Genomic DNA, 17,363 nt, shown 5'->3' with positions numbered 1-17,363 from the left:
CTGGGGTAGTGTTGTGGAAATAGAAAGGCAAGAGAGCAAGTCGTGAGTTTGGTGTGAGTGTGAAAGGAGTGTGGTAGAGTGGGTGAGCAGCATGTGCGTGAGACATAAGACGGCAAATAGACGAGTATGGGTGGTACAATGTCTAATTTTGGAATGAGGGTACAGGGGTATGTGAGATAGTGTATGGGGGTAACATATAGGGAGAGTTGGTGCTATAGGTACATGCATGTTATTTGTTGGGAAGCGGAGTGCAAACGTATTATCTTGGCATGTTTACATATTGTTAGGCAGTTCAAACTAAAACATTAAAAACAAGCCATTCTATTGCTAAGTATTGTAAGAGAGACACAAGATACGTAAAGAAAATAACAATGTTCTATTCCGCTAAATACCTGAAAAAGTGAGGAGGGTGAAGCAGATGAGACAGAACCTCAAGAAAAACATAGCACATTATATGAGTGCAATTCTATAAAATAAAATAAAATTCCCCCTCTCTAGGAGGGTCCGGAGAACAGCAGCCCCCCGAACCCGCGGGGCCCAACGAACCTATGTCCGGGGGACCCGGGGATCCGGGGAGAAGCGTCCCCCTAGGATACACTAAAAGAATCAAAACATGAACTTGAACAGGTCTGAAACACAGGAGTGCTTGATACATAAAATTAAGTACTTATTAGCCAAAACGTCAGGCAATATCGCAGAACAGACCTTGTTGCGTTTTATCGCACAGAAGACATTGTCTCATAAGTCCAGACAGGTTATAACAGGCTAAATTCAGAAAGTATGTGAAAAAGGCTATGCAACTATGAATGAGCATAGGAAGGGAACAAAACTCTAATTCACTATCAGATAACCTTAAACTAAGTGAGGCGGTCTCAAAATCACTGGGGAGATTGTGAAGGGTACCTGGGTCCACAGGAGCATAAGTCCACAGAATAAGATAGCTTGTCTGTTGAAGGAAGCCTAGTTAGGGGAAAGGTTGGTGGGGTGGGGTGGGTGGGGGGGAAGACAGGGTCCGAGTCAGGCAATGGCTTGGGTGCAGGATCACGCTGTCGCTGATATATGTGGGTTTGGACTTACAGGTTGTTGTTATGCAAGACAAGGATCTGTAGTGAATCCATCAGCAGAATAGTTACATGGAGTCCTGGTCTTTGCGTTTGTTTGCAAGTTTCCTCGATTTCGGGGACCTGGAGGTCTCAGGCTGTTGAAAGAAATCCGGCTGCGGCAAAGGTGGTAAAGCCGATATGTCTTCGGGTATTGCCATCCACGAGGGGATTGGTATAGGCTGGATGTCTAGTAGGGGCCACGCCGAGGCCAGGTCCTCAGGAGAGCGGATAATGATACGGCGGCCTTGCTTAAGTATGGATAGGCCAAAGGGGAAAAGCCACGCATACGGCAGGCCTTTGTCTTTGAGGGCCTCCAAAAGCGGGCGCAACAGTCGTCGTTTTGCTAATGTGGACGGGGCCACATCTTGATATAATTGGAAGTCGTGATGTTCATAACGCAGAGGCCTTTTCTCTCTTGCTGCCTGTAAAATTGCGGATGTGTCGACCGAAGTTAGCAAACCACAAATTATATCTCGTGGGGGTTCATCATCTTTGGGCTTTGGTCTGACCGCTCTGTGAACGCGTTCTATTTGAATAATGGCGGCCCTGTCTTGGCCTAGTAGAGAGGTGAATATCGCCATAACAACTTCCCTCAGGGATTCTGGAGCATATGACTCCGGGAGTCCTTTTATACGCACATTGCGTCTTCTATTGCGGTTTTCAAGGTCCTCAATCATATCATAAGCCCTGTTAAGGTGTCTGTGATGAAGCGTGAGGTGTTGTGTGGAAGCAGCAGCATGAGTGGTAATGGCGCTGCATCCTTCTTCCAAGGATTCAGTCCTCTTATGCATGTTGTTGAGATCCGCCCTCATGTCGGCTATTTCGGCCAAAACAGGGGCCATCTCTTGTGTCAAAACCTTTTTTAGATAGGTCTTGGTGATCAGATTAGCGGAGAAGTCCTGCTTATCTAAGCTAGCGGTGCTCTCTCCATCTGAGTCATCTCCCCCCTCACGCACCTCCACATCACCAGGCGTCATCTTGCGCGCCAGTTGTGGAGACTTTGCGTTCTTTCTCCGGAAGAATTTGTGAACTTCCCCGGAGGTATGCTTCGTTATTGGGGTACCTGGGGTATCACTGCTCCTATCCCTGCCGGATTTGCCCATTCTCGTAGCTGCTGGAGAGGTAAGTGATCTGTTTCTGGCTCTCGGTACGGAGGAGCTGCAGGCCTAGCACTCCATACACGATGACGGTCAGGCTCCGCCCCCCGAGGATTATTATTATTTTTATTTTTTTTTTAAATGTAGATTGTCCCACATAGGGCTCACAATGTACATGTTTTTCCTATCAGTAAGTCTTTGGAATAAAGGAGGAAATCCACACAAACACGAGGAGAACATACAAATTCCTTACAGATGTTGCCCTTGGCAGGATTTGAATCCAGGACTCCAGCACTGCAAGGCTTCAGTGCTAACCACTGAGCCACTGTGTTGCCCCAAGGCTTGAAGATTATTTTTTTAGTATTGATATGGACATAAAAACCAATTGTGTGACAATAGATTCTTCACGTCACCCTCAAACTCCTTCACTAACGTAAGCGAATGGAGTTGCATTGCGACCTTGCAGATGTTGGGACCATGACTTCAAGGCGCAAATTAATCGATGTGTGATCATTTCTTTGCGACTACAAGTTATGGGTGCAATATGCCCAGGTAGCAATGCAACTCCATTCACTTACATTAGTAAAGAAACTGCACGAAGACACAGCAACCTTTGGGCGTACAACAGGAGTAACAACCAACAATAACCATAACAATAATTGCTGACTACAGGCTGATAAAATGAGTCAAAATTGATATAATCAAACTATACCGTGCTTATAATATTCACCTAAAACATGGCTGTATTCTGTATTCATGCAGAATCAATAAATAGGCAGTGTAAGGTTAAAACAGACAATCTGAAATGAACCAGATGCTGGATTATAAATCTGATGCATCTTTACATTATCTAGTCTAGGGCTAAGCTTAAATTTATTTTTGTAAAGTCTGTTGCTCCCATCCATCATAGGAGGAAGGCCAGGGACTTAAACAGCGTTGGAATAACAGATGCCGATGGAGCCCCTTCCCATCTACATTCACACCAGTGTAAAGGATGAAGGAAGTTTTCCTCTGCATCTGTCATTCCAGCGCAATTTAAGTCCATTGCTCTCATCCTATAATGGATGAGAGGAATAAACCTCATGACACTACAAACTGATCCTAAACTTATACACTTTTATTTTGATCCAGAATTTTGAAGCAAATGAAATGCATTTTTTTGCACACTTAAAGGGGGCTCTATCACTGGGAAAAGTAATTTTTAACTAATCACATCTTTGCATAGCCTTTAGAAATGATATTCCACACTTACCTTTAGTATGTAAATTGCCTCAGCAGTTTCTAAATAAGTCAGTTTTTATTCATATGCTAGCTTTCAGCCAGCACAGGAAGTTCCCAGCAGCACTCGTCCCTGCTATTATCTCCTATGTGTGTGCAAACAGGAAGCCGAGTCAGCAGCAGCAACACCAATAGGAAACAATAGCAAAGGGGGTGCACGATGCATCGTGCACCAGTCTAATTAGCATATGAATTTAAAAAACGGACTTATTCAGAAACTACTGAGGCAATTTACATACTAAAGGTAGGTGTGGAATAGACTTTCTAAAGGCTATGCAAGGATGTGATTAGTTATAAATGACTTTTCCCAGTGATAGAGCCCCTTTAAGCCATGTCCCCTTTTCCTGAAATGCCGCGCCCAATGTCTAATAGGTCAGAAAAAATTTAAGTGAAACTAGAAGATGCTCACGAGTCTAGTCATAACCACAGTAGTTACATTTTCATTCTACAGAAGGGTAAAACTGCTGTTGTAGTCAACTTTGTCACACATGCCAAAAAGGTTCCAGTATTTCAGAGTCTGTCTGATCATGGACAAATAGTTTGTTTGGTATGGAATGAACATACTGGAATCTTAAAATTGACCTCTAAGTAGAAACTTAGTAGTAGAAAGTTAGAAAGGCAATACATTCTAGAAGAAATGATAAATTTGTCTAATCCTTCTCTTCAAAGCATAGCATTAGTTGTGAATAACTGGACAGCAGCATTCCAGAAGCTCTAGGTAAGAAAGGAAGTTCCAAGGAACCACATAGATAAGAAAACTGTGCAGGCAAGGAGAAACAGAAAATGCTACTTGTACTGACCTAATTCAATGGAGTGGAACACATACCTCATATACACATGAAGTGCTTTTCAAGAACAGTAAATGGGACAAAACTATAATACCCTATACAGTCCCTTCAACAGTATATAGACAATGTTTAATGTAACAATGAAGACAATGCACAGCTAAGAAAAGTGCCAAGTGCTGCGTCTCTTAAATAAGATGTATTACAAAGCTTCTTATATTCGTCTGCACTACTCATTGGAAGTACGTTTTAACCCTTCTTTCCTGCAGACTGTCTCCATGCATTAAATATTTATCTTCTGAACATACTAATTTCAAAGAGATATAACATCTATTTAAGTTGCATGGCTCGCTTATAGGGGTTTTATCAGGTTAGAAATTTATGAAATATCCACAAGATAAGGGTTGGTTCACATTTGCATTTGTATTCAGAACGGGGGAATTCACATGGGGACACCCCCCCCCCCCTCCCCAAACGGAATACCATACGCAATTGCAAGTGCTGTGCAGTAAAAGCACACAGATCCCCATAGACTATTATGGGGTCCGTGTGCTTGCCGCACGCTGCCCGCATGAATCATACGGACAGGAAAGTAGATTATGAAGTACTTTCCTGTCCGCATGTTTAGTGTGGAGATCTGGCAGCAAGCACACAGACCCCATTATAGTCTATGGGGATCCATGTGCTTTTACTGCACAGTGCTTGCAATTGTGTTCGGTATTCTGTTCGGGGGGTCCTCATGCGGACTCCCCAAGATGTAATACCAGTGCAGATGTGAACAAGGTGTTAGCCATGAATGCTTAAAAATGGTGAGGTTCTAGAGATGCCATCCACATCTTTCCCCAAAACCAAACCTATAAACCCTGTACTGGCTCACCCAGGTTCAGCTGACAGTCAAACCCAAGCTGTCATTGCTCGCTGGGTTTACACAATTGGGGATAGCAGCAGGATAGGTGTACAGGTAAGGACAATGTGGGTCCGGTGCCAAAGATGTCTGTGTTGCAAACTTTACAGAGACTGTAATCACTTATTATTATTAAGTGGTTATGGTGGTACAAATGGAAGAGATGGGAATGTGAACGATTGGTCAGAGAAGTCACCTGAAGGTCACTAAATGTTACTGCACTGTAAATAGTCTGCAGAGCCCTGTGCAGAGCCAATATATACCTCTATACGGTCATACCTAAGTACGTCTTTGCTCTTCCCCGGTGATGAATCCCTAGCTAGGTCTCTGGTATACTCACATAGGGTAATTTGTTCCATCCTGAATCTGCTTCCCCTCATAGTCAAGAGGGCAGAGATTGACACTAAAAAAATGAGCACCCTGCTCGACCTTGCCATGGATTGCACAGAACCTGCAGCACAATACACCCCAATTATTAGCCCCATTCACCTGGAAGGGCCAAAAGTTGGAGAGGAGTTTGAAGCAAATGTATACTACAAATTCCTCTTCACTTTCTGTCATGTGCACATACTCATTATATTCCTACAGCTACATTTCCTTGGAGCCTTAGTAGCCAATTTTATTGCAGGTTCTCTGTAACAAAATGTAAAATAAAGGCATTTATTTCATTTGGACTGTTGCAAAGTGCAGAGCAGCAATGACTACAAGGAAATAATCCCCACCCGTATGTCACATTCTATTATTCCACAGAACACAATTGAGAAGGGTGTGAAGAACCAAATCTATTATTCTACAGGAGAAGAGAAAACAAGTTTCAGGAAAGACTCCAAGCATACAATAAAGGTCTGAAAAAGAACACCATCTTATCGGAGTCAATGACAGGAAGGGATCATAACCCAGTTACCAAATTAACCGGGAACATTAACACTTTCTGTAACAGAAACCAAAGAGATTACACTGTATAAACGTACAGCAGTCCTTGTGAAATGAGAAATAAGCTGTTAATACTATTCCCTACAGGCGGCTTATAATAGCTCTTTTCTAAAGGGAGGATACAACAGGTATGTGTAGGGAGGCACAGCCAAATGCCTGAAATGTTTCCTCATCCATGCAGCCTTTAGAGAAGATCATTAAAAGAGAATTTCTATCATCTGTAGATGTGCAGATCGGCAATATTAATTCTAAATCTACCCCTGTAGGCCGTAAAGGTGGCTATACACTAGATAAAACCACAGCCAACCAGTGTATAGCTGTCACGGGAAAATAAGGATTGGACATATTGGATTTCAAGGTTCTTTGTTCCTATGGGGAGATTATTTTACTCTTCCCATACAAATATGTGCACTCAACTAAGTTGAGTATACATGAAGCATATACAAACAATTGTTGACAAAGTATTCAGCCGACAACAAGAACACTTTACATTTTTAGGATTAAGTAGTGGAACATATACTATTAACAGTATTGTTGCACAAAGATTTAGTATTGTCAGGAAGGCGTTATGGTCATCTTTAAGCATTTCTCAGATTTTTAATTGACTTAATATACAGCTAAATAGGGGTATGATGGATCATACATGGCTAAGATTTATATAGTATTCATATGGCACTTGTCACATGGTCTGGTGCTAGAACCTGACCTTAAGGGAGCCTTCACATGGCGTAACGCGCCGCTCATTTTGTCCCAAATACATGTGTAAAATCTAGTAAGCCATTGAGTTCAATGGGGTTTTTTTTTCGTATTTGATGCGGGAAGCCGCGTTAGAATCCGGACCACAATGCGCCTGCCGTGGCTAGCAGCGACTTCCGAAAGTCGTGGCTTTCTGCTCTGGATTAGGCCCAAATGAATGGTCCTACTCCAGAGGGATTGTCTTGACGCGCACACCGCAGTGGTTTTTCGCCACGGAATCCATGTCAAGATAGGGCAGGTCGCTTCTTTTTTCAAGGAAATTACTGGCTCCCATTGAATTCAATGGGAGGCGTTTTTTTGACACAGATTTTGACGCGGATTCCAAAAATAACTACGTGTGAACTAGCCCTAAGTAGTCAGGCCAGTGTAAGGTGATGCAGATGCACACCTGGAATAGTTAGCTATTTTCAGGGCCGACTCCAAGCTTGTGTGGGACCTTGGGCAACAGAGCCTCAGTGGGCCCCTTGTGGAGCAACTCATGCACAGTGCAGCACAAAAACCACCAAAATTGCTCACAGTGGTGCGTATTCTGTTGTGGCTTCCCGTTGCTGATTAGGCTCAAATGAATGATTTTAACCAGTGGGGAGTCTCAAGTCGTGGCCTCTGAATCAGCTGCAGAATCTGCAGCAAGACTAAACAGGATGCTTTTTTTGAAGGGAGGCAGAATGAGGGAAGAATCCGCTGCAAAATCATTGCCAGAGTCCACCATGTGAACAGGGCCTGATACTGTTAACAGTGCAATAAACGCTTTCATCTGTATTAATGGAAGAGCTCAATGCAGAAACTGAGTGGACACTCACAGATATATATATATATTTATTTATATTGGGGTGTAACTAGCAAAGATCAGTATAATGTTCCATATTGGCCCCTACGGTGCTACTATTAAAATTTCGTGTTCGGCAGAACCTGAAATTTTGGAGGATCACCACTCAAGAACTATTATTATACTCAGGGGTCTTTTCAGAAGGAGGCCCGGGGAGGTGATAAACCATAAAAACCAGTGTTCCTTACATCTCTTGGGCTTCAACTCGACTCCCTGCTCAGCCTTCGTCCCTCTTCAATGACATTACAAAATTGGTTACGCCAGCATCATTATGCATCGTGATGCTGGTCTGACCCACAAGACCACATCAGTAAGAGGCCTGAAGACAGAAGGGAGTCCCACTGGAGTAGCAATTGTTTTTATGTTTGTCACCTCCCTGGGACCTCCGATTGTTATACTAGAGTATAATGATTGCAGTTTCAGTTCGGATGCATTTGTTCCAAACAGAACAGTTAGGTGAACCTGTGGTGTTGAACCAACAAATACTCTTGACATGGGCCCTACTTCCTGATCTCTGCTCCTAGCTATGGCCACCTTTTCTTCCACTATAGCCCTCCAGGGGGCTCTGTAGGTCCCATATGACGTTGTTGTCAGCAATGTCATGATACTGTTCAGAATTATCGACGTGATATAGGAAGGCCGGGGCCCCCTGAACAGCAGAAGCGGAAGCGAAGGCAGCTGTGGCCAGGAACAGGGATCGGTAAGTAAATAGGGTCAGTGGCAGATCATATGGTCCCGTACAGCTAAGTTTTCCACATGTCTAACCTTCCGGGAGACTCAATACAAAATCTGAACCACAACTCCTGTTTTTCTGCACACCCTTGATTCTGATATTTCCCAGACTTGTTGGTGATGTCTCTCTACATAAGGAACCCTACAACACAATATCTGGGATAGCCCTCTGAATTGTTCCTTCTGGACAGATGCCTTCTTGCTACAAGGTGTTGCCCTGAACCTGATTACTTCTTTAGTTAATGTTCCCCCCTCCCCTTCCCCCAATAACTGGGAAAAAAAACTGCCACACTGTTCTTCTACCTTTGGAGTGCTGCAAAAACCCTTATAGCTCTCCAATGGAAGTGTGCATCCTCCTGCAGACCCCACACTCATGCCTAAATATAGTGTGAACTTAGCCTAGAAGCTTTTTAATGAATATAACAGTCCATCAAAGGCTTACACAGCTTGTTAAAGTTTTTTTTCAGAGGTAAAAAAAAAACAAAACACTGAGTGGACATATGATAAAATAGGACATATACAGCTTTAAAAATAATGCATTTACTAAAATTAGAAACCCTGCAAAACAAACATTACTTGGGGACATCAAAGGGCAGCCAACCACTTTAAACATATGATAGACAAGCTAAGCTTCAGGACGAAGGAAGAAGCGCCGAAACGTCGGGCGGTGTCAGCGGGCAGAGGCCAGACTACATTCTATGCTATAATGGGCACGTGTGGTTTATCTCTTTATGTTGTTGAATACTGACTCTGATCTATATGGCTCAACAGTTCTGCTAGCTACTTGGCAGATTATGCATGTACACCCATTGTGGTTTGCTTCTTCTGAACTGTGATATCCTCTATTATTATGAGATCCATTTGGATGTTACACACCAGATTATTTATGTACCTCCTATAAGTTGACAAACTGCCTCTGCTCAGTCTATTGTACTGTTTGTTTCTTCCTATCGTTCAATGTTGATTTTAATCATGTCTTAATAGATTTTGATATTTTTATTATAATGACGCAGCTGTCTATTATGAGTGCTACTTCTTCTCTTAAATTAGATGTTTAATCAACTACTTCAAGAATCATATACACAGTGGGGAAAATTAAAAAAATTTAAAAAAAATCACAAACACCTCCTGAAATGAGATGCCACCACTTACTCTGTAAGAATCTTCTTTCGTCTGCGCCTGTTTTCTGTAGGATGATGCCGATAAGTCCCATAGTCAAACAGTGAGTCCATGGGTGCTTTCTTTGGTGCAGGTACCACTGAAGATTCATAAATTGTTGATTCCAAAAGATCCATTGGATTTGAAATCCCTTTTTTAAAAGCACCTTGAAATCTAATCCTGAGGTTTTGCTTGCCATCTCCAGGAGGTTGAGGAATCCGACTCACCTCTGCGGGTACTGCAGCCTCTTCATTTTCAAACAAGTTTGCCAAGGAAGACAAAGGAAAAGTGTCATTGTGTGTTGAGGCATCATCACCTTGACTGTCATCAATATCAAGAGCACTTTGTTTATGGAGGGATGAGGGATCTGTCATACTTCACTTTAATTTCCTGGAGTAAAACAACAAAAAAAAAATCAAGAGAAATCATAAGAATCTATTTATTTTAGATAGAATGCCAACATAACATAAACCTGTAAGTACTATAGTAATATTCTCAGTATAGAAACATATTTACTACAGACAACCACTCCAACAGTAATTGTAACATCTACAGCATTATTGCCAAATAGTTTGTTCAGTAAGACAAGCTATACTAATATTTTCCAAGGTTTATAGTTTCCAAAAGTACTGAAGCAGCTAAGGAAAAAAATTGTTTCAGTGAACAGGAACAATGAAATGGGTTTATGTGGGCAGAGAGAGCGATTATGCATCTAACCTGGTACTATTTATTTTGCAATGGCACAGCATAGTGTAAAACACCAATTGTGCATTGGAAGGAAGGAAGGACAGTCAGACGGAAAAAGAAAGAAGTGCAGTCACAATAAATCTAAAGCGTCAATTAACCATGGTACTGTACACAAGTTGCTTCAACACGCACACACACACACAACTAAAGAGCAGTGGCGGATCCAGGGTTTGCGGGGCCCTCTGCAATTGACTTTGGTGGGGCCCTACTTACTGGGGGTCTCGCACTTCTAACCTGTACTTCCCAACTGTTGAAGATTAGAAAGAGGGAACAAAACGTGCGGCGCGCGCAGCGCGCCACAGCAAATTAGGCCCCGCCCACTTTTATGTTGACTCCACCCATTCTCATTCAATTGTCATGTGATTCCACACAGTATAATCCTCCTACAGTCACCCGTAAATTATATCTCCCCCCCATTTTCATATACACCCTTCATCTACCCCTAGTTTCATGTCCTCCCCCTCTATCTCTGTCCTCAGTTTCATGCCATTCTCCCCCTTTATCTGTCCACAGTTTCATTTCCCCCCCGTCTCTGCCCCAGTGTCATGCCGTTCTCCCCCCTTCATCTGCCCCAGTGTCATGCCGTTCTCCCCCCTTCATCTGCCCCAATGTCATGCCATTCCCCCCCCTTCATCTGCCCCAGTGTCATGCTGTTCTCCCCCCCTCCATCTGCCCCAGTGTCATGCCGTTCTCCCCCCTCCATCTGCCCCAGTGTCATGCTGTTCTCCCCCCTCCATCTGCCCCAGTGTCATGCCGTTCTCCCCCCTCCATCTACCCCAGTGTCATGCCGTTCTCCCCCCTCCATCTGCCCCAGTGTCATGCCGTTCTCCCCCCTCCATCTGCCCCAATGTCATGCTGTTCTCTCCCCCTCTATCTGCCCCAGTGTCATGCCATTCTCCCCCCTCCATCTGCCCCAGTGTCATGCCATTCTCCCCCCTCCATCTGCCCCAGTGTCATGCCATTCTCCCCCCTCCATCTGCCCCAGTGTCATGCTGTTCTTCCCCCCTTCATCTGCCCCAGTGTCATGCCATTCTCCCCCCTCCATCTGCCCCAGTGTCATGCCATTCTCCCCCCTCCATCTGCCCCAGTGTCATGCTGTTCTCTCCCCCTCTATCTGCCCCAGTGTCATGCCATTCTCCCCCCTCCATCTGCCCCAGTGTCATGCCATTCTCCCCCCTCCATCTGCCCCAGTGTCATGCCATTCTCCCCCCTCCATCTGCCCCAGTGTCATGCTGTTCTCTCCCCCTCTATCTGCCCCAGTGTCATGCCATTCTCCCCCCTCCATCTGCCCCAGTGTCATGCCATTCTCCCCCCTCCATCTGCCCCAGTGTCATGCCATTCTCCCCCCTCCATCTGCCCTAGTGTCATGCCGTTCTCCCCCTCTTCATCTGCCCCAGTGCCATGCCGTTCTCCCCCTTCATCTGCCCCAGTGCCATGCCGTTCTCCCTCCTCTATCTGCCCCAGTGCCATGCCGTTCTCCCTCCTCTATCTGCCCCAGTGTCATGCCGTTCTCACTCACTCACACACACACACACACACTCACCATTCCTCGTTCCCTCGCAGCTCTCTCCCTCATACACATATTGTAGCCGCGATGTGATGACGTCATCACATCGCGGCTACAAATGCCGGAGGCCCGGAGCTCAGCGTTAAAGCAGGAGCTGAGCTGTGACAGCTCCGGCTTTAAACGCCTATGCATTCAGCTCATCGGCGTCCTACCGCCGATGAGCTGAAATACATAGGCGTTTAAAGCAGGAGCTGTGAGCTCAGCTCCTGCTTTAACGCTGAGCTCAGTTGGAGTCGGGACATGCCGACCGGGACCATTTTGTTAGGTCCCGGCCGCGCCGCGGGGCCCCGCTAAGCGCGGGGCCCCGGGGGGTTGCCCGGCTCGCCCGGCCCTGGATCTGCCCCTGCTAAAGAGGACCCAACAGTTTCTGAAACCCATGGTGGCCTACACATTTCCTAGTTCAAGATTTCCCCATCTTTTTTTGCCAGCGTGGCATCCCTTTACAAATTGTGGTCCTCAGCATGCATTCCACTATGGTATTTTACATGCAAATCCCATGCCCACTTTGCAGGGGGGAGGAACACAGTGCGGACATGCTGCGATTTCCGAAACGGTCATGGTTTTGAAAGTCGCAGCATGTCAATCATATCTACGGAAACGCCGGTGGCTTTCCTGTAGATATAATTGTAACAGAAAGTCCACAGAACGACGCGGTTGTTCCCGCAGCACTTTAGCGCTTCGTTTCCAGCCCGTGGGGCCTTGCCCTTATAATTTACTGTTCCCTGTTACAGTGCTAACAGCTGGTCCTTGGTCTACTGACTTTCCTCATCTTTTCAGGGCACAAACCAACTGGATTCAGAAGTTACATAATGTTTGTTTCATGCAAGGGTCACCACTGAAGCCAGTCATTGGTTACAATGGTTCCCTGAATAAAAGTGAAATGTCACAAGAAGATGCCATCGAGGACAAACGCCCTTTAAAAAAAACAAAAGTAGATATTTTAGGCTTTATTCAGATCACATTTTTTTTTTACATACTGCTTAGCACATGCATTTCACCGATGCAACAAATGGTGTGGGAAAGTTTGCTTTGTAGAAATAGTGGTGCAGACCCAAAACAGTCAAGACAGGAACACAAAATGTGCAGCACACTGGTTTATTTAGAAAAAATAAAAACTGAAAAATAAACTTTTATTTCAAGCCAAAAATAAAAAATATCTGCTCGTCTGAGCGACTAACTAACCAGTAGGTTAACCTAACTATACATGTGGCTTACTTCCAGCCACACAGACAAAACAAGCGCAATATTGTCTCACCAGACTTAGAGTTACAGGACAGAACCATACACCTCCTCTCACCTCATGGAACCGCACTGCAAAGCAGTCCCTGCAGCCTTTTTCGGGCCCAGTAATGAGCCCAGGATCTACACTTCCAGATCCCCCCTGGACCACATATATGTTAGAAACCTGGGGCTAATATATCTGGACTCCAGCACTCTGCCTGTCACCCTCTCACAATGGATGCAAACTGATGGCCATCCATTGATATAGACATCAATGTTTTTTTTTAAAAAAAAAAACATAGTTTGATTTTTTTTTTTTTTTTTTGCATGGGCACAAAAGTATGATATATTACGTTTTGTCGCCAAATAAAAAAAAAGACAGATATAGATATACACACAGTATGTATATATATATATATATATATATATATATATATACACACACTCACCGGCCACTTTATTAGGTACACCTGTCCAACTGCTCTTTAACACTTAATTTCTAATCAGCCAATCACATGGCGGCAACTCAGTGCATTTAGGCATGTAGACATGGTCAAGACAATCTCCTGCAGTTCAAACCGAGCATCAGTATGGGGAAGAAAGGTGATTTGAGTGCCTTTGAACGTGGCATGGTTGTTGGTGCCAGAAGGGCTGGTCTGAGTATTTCAGAAACTGCTGATCTACTGGGATTTTCACGCACAACCATCTCTAGGGTTTACAGAGAATGGTCCGAAAAAGAAAAAACATCCAGTGAGCGGCAGTTCTGTGGGCGGAAATGCGTTGTTGATGCCAGAGGTCAGAGGAGAATGGCCAGACTGGTTCGAGCTGATAGAAAGGCAACAGTGACTCAAATAGCCACCCGTTACAACCAAGGTAGCCAGAAGAGCATCTCTGAACGCACAGTACGTCGAACTTTGAGGCAGATGGGCTACAGCAGCAGAAGACCACACCGGGTGCCACTCCTTTCAGCTAAGAACAGGAAACTGAGGCTACAATTTGCACAAGCTCATCGAAATTGGACAATTGAAGATTGGAAAAACGTTGCCTGATCTGATGAGTCTCGATTTCTACTGCGACATTCGGATGGTAGGGTCAGAATTTGGCGTCAACAACATGAAAGCATGGATCCATCCTGCCTTGTATCAACGGTTCAGGCTGGTGGTGGTGGTGTCATGGTGTGGGGAATATTTTCTTGGCACTCTTTGGGCCCCTTGGTACCAATTGAGCATCGTTGCAACGCCAAAGCCTACCTGAGTATTGTTGCTGACCATGTCCATCCCTTTATGACCACAATGTACCCAACATCTGATGGCTACTTTCAGCAGGATAATGCGCCATGTCATAAAGCTGGAATCATCTCAGACTGGTTTCTTGAACATGACAATGAGTTCACTGTACTCCAATGACCTCCACAGTCACCAGATCTCAATCCAATAGAGCATCTTTGGGATGCGGTGGAACGGGAGATTCGCATCATGGATGTGCAGCCAACAAATCTGCGGCAACTGTGTGATACCATCATGTCAATATGGACCAAAATCTCTGAGGAATGCTTCCAGCACCTTGTTGAATCTATGCCACGAAGAATTGAGGCAGTTCTGAAGGCAAAAGCGGGTCCAACCCGTTACTAGCATGGTGTACCTAATAAAGTGGCCGGTGAGTGTATATATATATATATATATATATATATATATATATATATATATATATATATATATATATATATATACACACACACACACACACATACACACACTGAAACGTGACTGGTACATGGCTTTGCTCTATGCACTGTACTACTCTATTTTTAAGAGTGACGGGATGGGCTGCTTATTTGTACACCAGGTGTGGACACCTCTATTTTATTTTATTTCTTTTAATAAACTGTGTGTACAGTTCCCAGAAGTTCCTGTCCGCAACATAGAAAATGATTTACTGGCCTCTAGCTATTCCTTCACACTAGTATATGCAAAGACCTGTGTTAGTAAAGAGACTCGCATTTTTTTCATTATTTTGACATAAAATTTTGGTGGTTTTCAAACCAGTTACTAGTTTACCATAGGGTTATGGTCTCCACCCTGTCTAATATTTAGATTTCAGTCTGGCAGGCTTTCACAGTGGCTCATATTAGATGACAAAGCACCTAAAGATGTACTAAGTTAAATTTTTACCACCTACTTGTCTCATTTTGCACCAAAATTTGGCACACACTGGCTCATCTTAAGTCATGTACCCTTTTACAGCCAAGTCTCACCCCTTGTTGAGAATTCTGTCTCACTTAGAAATATTAGGGGAGATTCTCTAAGCTAAGTAACAGTGGTCTTCTGGAAATGAATTAAAGTATTCTAGCCATTTCCAGAAGGAGCTCATTCTTATAACGGTGGGGCCCTCAGCAATAACTAGAATACCACTTTAATGTTTTAACTTGAGAGATAACTGTATAAACTTCAGGAAGCTTAATAGTTATGCATCTATCTATTGTTTGCTTAACCGGTTAATAATGGATTAGTTAGTATGGCAGATAGCAGTAAAAAGTCTTATTTAGTCTACTGTAAGTTCACATCTGAATCAGAGTCTCTGTCCGCCAAAAATCAGCGGAGAGAAGTTCCACATAAAAAGGACGGAAAACCAATGGACCCCATTATAGTCTATGGTGTATGTGGGTAACTGCTTTTTTAGCAGGCAGGCTCTCCATCGTTAAGGTACCCCAACAGACCCAAACAATGGAGAACCCAGTGCAAATGTGAACCTAGCCTTACTTCAAAGTAAAAGCCGGTACCGTATGTAGTGTTGTAGTGAGGATGGAGGTCTTCTGGAATAAGTCCACTATGAGATGGTTACTCTTGTAGATCAGAACACTTTATTCCATGCTCCATCATGGCTCCCTGTCTAACAACTCCTCCCCCTAAGCTCAGCTCCTCCTCCCTTACTACCTCACTGTTGCTAGGCAGACAAAGCAGAATAAGTAAGCAGAACAGAACATACAGAACTTACTTATAACAACATCACATCTCTCCCCTTCTTAGAAAAAAAATAAAATAAAATGCAAACATTATGAATGGACAATAAATAAAAGGTCCGAACTGAAAAGAAAATTTTACTGCAGAACATAGTCCCTGAGGTGCGTTGGTGGCCTTTGATTTATCCTTGTCGGGTAGCGTTGAGACATCTCGTTATTAGAAACAGTCTGTGACTTTTCGGAGGTGTCTCTTGTTGGTGTTGCTGAACCAGTTGTACCTGGTGAAACTTCCTCATCATCTGTCTCCTCTGCACTTGCTCCTGGATTGTAGTCACGAAGCTTTTTAAAATGGGAGATATTTCGTGTCACTTGATGACCCTGGCGTTGAGCAGTAACCATGGTACCTTTGACGTGTGTGACTTGAAAGGGTTCTGGATGATAAGGGGATGATAACTTGTCACTGGGTCTCAGCCTTTTAACAAGGACCCAGTCTCCCACATCCAGCTGTTTGAAGCGACAACTTCTCTTATCTGCATATCTTTTCATCCTGCCTTTGGCAAGGGAATCATTGAGGACCAATGGAGTCTGGACGTGAACTACTGGGATGTTTGGAAGCTTAATGCGCAAAGGCCTGCCGAAAAGTGCAGTCGCTGGCGGAGTTCCTGTAGTAGAGTGTGGGGTGGCTCTGTACTGTCTAAGGAACCTGTACAATTCTTGCTGCAAATCCTTGTGTTCCATGGTAGCAATCCGAAGAGTTTTGTTGATTGATTGCATGAAGCGCTCCACTTCACCATTGGCTTGAGGCCAGTAAGGAGTTATTTTTCTGTGGTTAAAACCAAGATAAGTTGCAAAAGACTGAAAATCTGCACTATTGAAAGGTGGCCCATTGTCAGTCTTCACTGTTTCAGGTATGCCATATGCAGAAAAGATTTTGTCCAGTTTTGGTATGACAGCTCTTGCAGAGGTGGTGGAAACGGGTTCAATGACTGGAAACCTAGAAAAATCATCTATGACAACCAGTAAATAGGAATGATCTGGCAAAGTGCAGAAATCAACACTCACAGCAGTCCATGGATTGTCTGGCAGAGGTGTCATTTGTACTGGTGCTCGGCTATGGTCCACCGTAGTTGCTTGGCAAGGTATACATGTGGCAATAAGTGCTTCCACTTGTTTATCTAGTCCAGGAAACCATACTTTCTCCCTAAGTAATTGCTTTGTTTTAACTATACCTTGATGAGCCTCATGGGCCAGATCGATCACTCTACTCTGAAGTTTCTGAGGAATGACCAGGCGGTTG

General features: G+C 44.0%; 1 protein-coding gene across 1 annotated transcript in view; it reads right to left on the bottom strand.

The window, feature by feature from the left end:
* The window catches only part of TRPV4 (transient receptor potential cation channel subfamily V member 4), a 79,636-nt gene that overhangs the window by 40,366 nt on the left and 21,907 nt on the right, over positions 1-17,363 (bottom strand). Inside the window, exon 2 of the mRNA XM_075276625.1 lies at positions 9,567-9,962. Coding sequence (XP_075132726.1) covers positions 9,567-9,946 — 380 coding nt within the window. The 5' untranslated portion in view covers positions 9,947-9,962. The remainder of the gene's footprint in view (positions 1-9,566; positions 9,963-17,363) is intronic.

Source organism: Leptodactylus fuscus, chromosome 1 (assembly GCF_031893055.1).
Source record: "Leptodactylus fuscus isolate aLepFus1 chromosome 1, aLepFus1.hap2, whole genome shotgun sequence".
In the NCBI taxonomy this organism is placed as follows: Eukaryota; Metazoa; Chordata; class Amphibia; order Anura; family Leptodactylidae; genus Leptodactylus; species Leptodactylus fuscus.
Note: the sequence above shows the minus strand (reverse complement) of the source record. Positions and strands in the feature narration are given on the sequence as shown.